The 3546-nt window shown below is 41.8% G+C and overlaps 1 protein-coding gene across 1 annotated transcript; it reads right to left on the bottom strand.

The window, feature by feature from the left end:
• Positions 1-1407: 1407 nt before the first annotated feature.
• LOC113006159 lies at positions 1408-2246 on the bottom strand. Its single transcript, XM_026142093.2, has 2 exons — positions 2082-2246; positions 1408-2014 (listed from the first exon to the last, which is right to left on the bottom strand). The coding sequence occupies exons 1-2, from the start codon at positions 2141-2143 to the stop codon at positions 1423-1425; spliced, it is 654 nt and encodes a 217-aa protein (XP_025997878.2). The 5' UTR covers positions 2144-2246; the 3' UTR covers positions 1408-1422.
• Between the last annotated feature and the right edge of the window lie 1300 nt (positions 2247-3546).

Genomic DNA, 3546 nt, shown 5'->3' with positions numbered 1-3546 from the left:
AAGGGGGGAATATTACGGGTCGCGCGGGGGGACCTAACCGGCGATAAGGTCCCGCGGGTGGACCAAACTGGGTGGGGAGGGGAGGGGGGGTTGAAACGGGGTCACACGTGTAAACCTAACCGGTAGTTTTGCGTAATCAATGTTTATATAAACAGTGATAACGATTCGAGGACCATGTTCTAGCCCGATGTTTAAATAAATTTGACACCTTTGAAATGTGCCGCGTGCGGGGAAGGGGGGAATATTTCGGGTCTCACGGGAGGTCTAACCGGAGACGATGTTACGCGACAGCGGCGGGGCGAGGGGGGATTAAATCGGGGACACGTGTACGAACCTAACCGGTAGTTCTTCGTAATCAATGTTTAAGTAAACAGAGATAACGATTCGAGGACCATGTTCTTGACCGACACCTTTGAAATGTGTCGCGTGGAGGCAACTACTGACCATTTAATGTAAACATGGACCATGTACCTGTCACTCTGTTTACATAAACATAATAAATCACACCGCGAGGAGGTGTGTATGACTGTTCTTTGAAATCGGAAATGTCTGTCATCACGAGGGGGATAAGCGATACGATGGCGAATATTTTGTGGGGTGTGCGCGGCTATTTCCGCGGGGCCCGCCGCCGCCGCCGCCGCCGCCGCCACCGCTGCCGCCCCCCAACGCTCGCTATCCTCTAATAATTTTTTGGTCAAGGTGGATGCAAGAGAGAGAGAGAAAAGCGCTGAACAGCTCTTTCAGCTGTGCTAATAACGCGTTGAAATATTATTTATATTTGTTTACGTGAGCTCTCTTTCATGCGCGGTTGTCGTCCAGTGGCATGTCTAATTGTGCAAGGTATCTTTCTTAGTAAAGAGAAGCGCCGATAATCCGGCTTCTAATGACACGTGTAAATTATATTTAGATTTGTTTACATAAGCTCTTTTTCGTGTGCGGTTGCCATCCAGTGGCATGTCTAATCGTGCAAGGTATCTTTCTTAGTAAAGATAAGCGCCGATAATTCGGCTGCTGCACGTTGAAACAATATTTAGATTTGTTTACGTGAGCTCTTTTTCGTGTGCGGTTGCCACCCAGTGGCATGTCTAATCGTGCAAGGTATCTTTCTTAGTAAAGATAAGCGCCGATAATCCGGCTGCTGCATGTTGAAACAAAATTTAGATGATGCAAGAGGGAAGTGTTAATATGACTTTATTCTCTTATACTCGCATCTTTTTTAGCCTACGACTGAGCATTTGAAACACACGTTTTTTTAGCCTGACTTTACTCTCGTATACTCGCATCTTTTTTTTAGCCTGACTGTACTCTCGTATCTTCGCACATTCTTTTTAAAATATTTCAAAACTAAATATCGTGGTATTGATACTAATGTATAACTGTGGATTTTTTTTGGAAGAGGAAAAATAAAAAAAGGTTGCAATTTTAATTTAATAATAAACAATTTATTGTCTGTTGTGAATACATTGTGTATGCAGTAAAAAATAAAGCTAACAGCTCACAATCGACGAGTTGACGCATATCGAAGATATTGCTCTCGCGTATCGCTTTTTCTTGATTCATTACATTGGACGCGATGTTTAAGAATTGTGTGTACTTAACATCGACTGTATCAACGATTCTAACTAAGCGCTCGAACATTACGTTGATACACTCGTACAAACTGAACATACGATGTAACGTGGATTCAATCACTGTCACATACACGTTAGAAGATTCGAGACGTATGAGCCTAACGTCATTCATCACACTAACTTTGATTGTTAAGGGTCCGACGCTTATAAAATTGTCCTTGTAGTCATTCCGAATTAATTTGGAAATATTCCATCGTTGCTCGTAGAGACCTTTCCACGTTTCAACAGACAGTATCAATTCTCGTCCTTGATGATCTCCTATGGCGATCTCCACGTAACTCGGTGGACCGACGTTAATTCCAATCTCCAAATACTTGTAACTCGTAGCTGTCAAAGCGTAACGTCTGCTCAATAAGCGCGCTGTACGACGCTCCGTCGAAATGCTGTAAAAGAAAATCAAAAGTTTATCACACAACGTTGCATAAACGCTATTAGAATATCGAAACTTACCCATTGCATTCCTTCTTCACTTCACCACTGTACAATGTGTTACCTCCCTCGGCAAAGTACATTGCGAATCGTTCGTTCGAACCTCTGATGCAATACTGATGTTGCAAGAAATTATGATGCTTATTTGAAGATTAATGCTTCTGCACTTTTAAGGAGAGGGGAGGCTTCCCCTCTTTCAACAATTTCATTATTGTCGTCGTTATCACTTTCACATGTCACGACACGTTTATGCTTCTGCAATTGTAAAGGAGTGGGGGATACTTTTCCCCTCTATCAAACAATTTCATCATCATCGTTATCGCTCGAACGTGTCACGACACGTTTTCGCGGTCTGGCAACGTTGTACATGAAACGTGAAACATGACGTACATGAAACATGACGTACATGAAACGTGAAACATGACGTACATGAAACGTGACGTACATGAAATATGACGTACATGAAACGTGAAACATGACGTACATGAAACATGACGTACATGAAACATGACGTACATGAAACGTAAAACATGACATACATGAAACATGACGTACATGAAACGTGAAACATGAAAAAAACGTTAATCTAAACATGAAAAAACGTTAAACTAAACGTGAAAAAAACATGAAAAAACGTTAAACTAAACGTGAAAAAACATGAAAAACGTTAAACTAAACGTGAGAAACATGAAACGTGAAACGTTACGTACATGAAACGTGAAACGTTACGTACATGAAACGTGAAACATGACATACATGAAACATGACGTACATGAAACGTAAAACATGACATACATGAAACATGACGTACATGAAACGTGAAATATGAAAAAACGTTAATCTAAACATGAAAAACGTTAAACTAAACGTGAGAAACATGAAAAAAACGTTGGAGAAACGTAGATGTAATGGAGGGGGAAAAAAAAATGTATCTTGTATATTACATATGTTTATTTTTGCAATTGTGTCCACCAATTGTAAAGTTTGAATACATTTTGTAATGCACAATGTTTATTCGTACGGTGTTGCCCACATTGAAAAGTATTAGCATCATTTAGATTATTCAGATTATCCACGTCTTCGTAATCCACATCCAGGCTCTCGATGTATGCGTATTCTCGCCGATTGTCCAGAAGTAATTCTCCCAGCCATTTTCGTTTCTCATGTCCTTTGACGTATACAATCTCCTTGTCGTCAGGATTTTCAGCACCCAGTACTGCAGTTGTAATCACTTGTCTCGCTTTCCGGTACGGAACCACCCCGTCGGTGCCCCATCTTAGCCCATGATGCATGGCAGTGAGCCAGGAGGCGCAAGATCTTTCGGATTTTATCAGCCAATCCCATGGCTGGGGGCTGTCAAAGATATAATGCGCGAGAACGTTTCCCCCTCTAAGAGCAGCAAATTCTTTTACGACGAAACCTCTCAATCGTCCAAGGGGGAAACCTAGCAGATCCACGAACGTCGGCACGGACATGTTGCGGTCGA

The sequence above is a fragment of the Solenopsis invicta genome, chromosome 12 (genome assembly GCF_016802725.1).
Source record: "Solenopsis invicta isolate M01_SB chromosome 12, UNIL_Sinv_3.0, whole genome shotgun sequence".
In the NCBI taxonomy this organism is placed as follows: Eukaryota; Metazoa; Arthropoda; class Insecta; order Hymenoptera; family Formicidae; genus Solenopsis; species Solenopsis invicta.
This window is presented reverse-complemented; position numbering and strand designations above follow the sequence as displayed.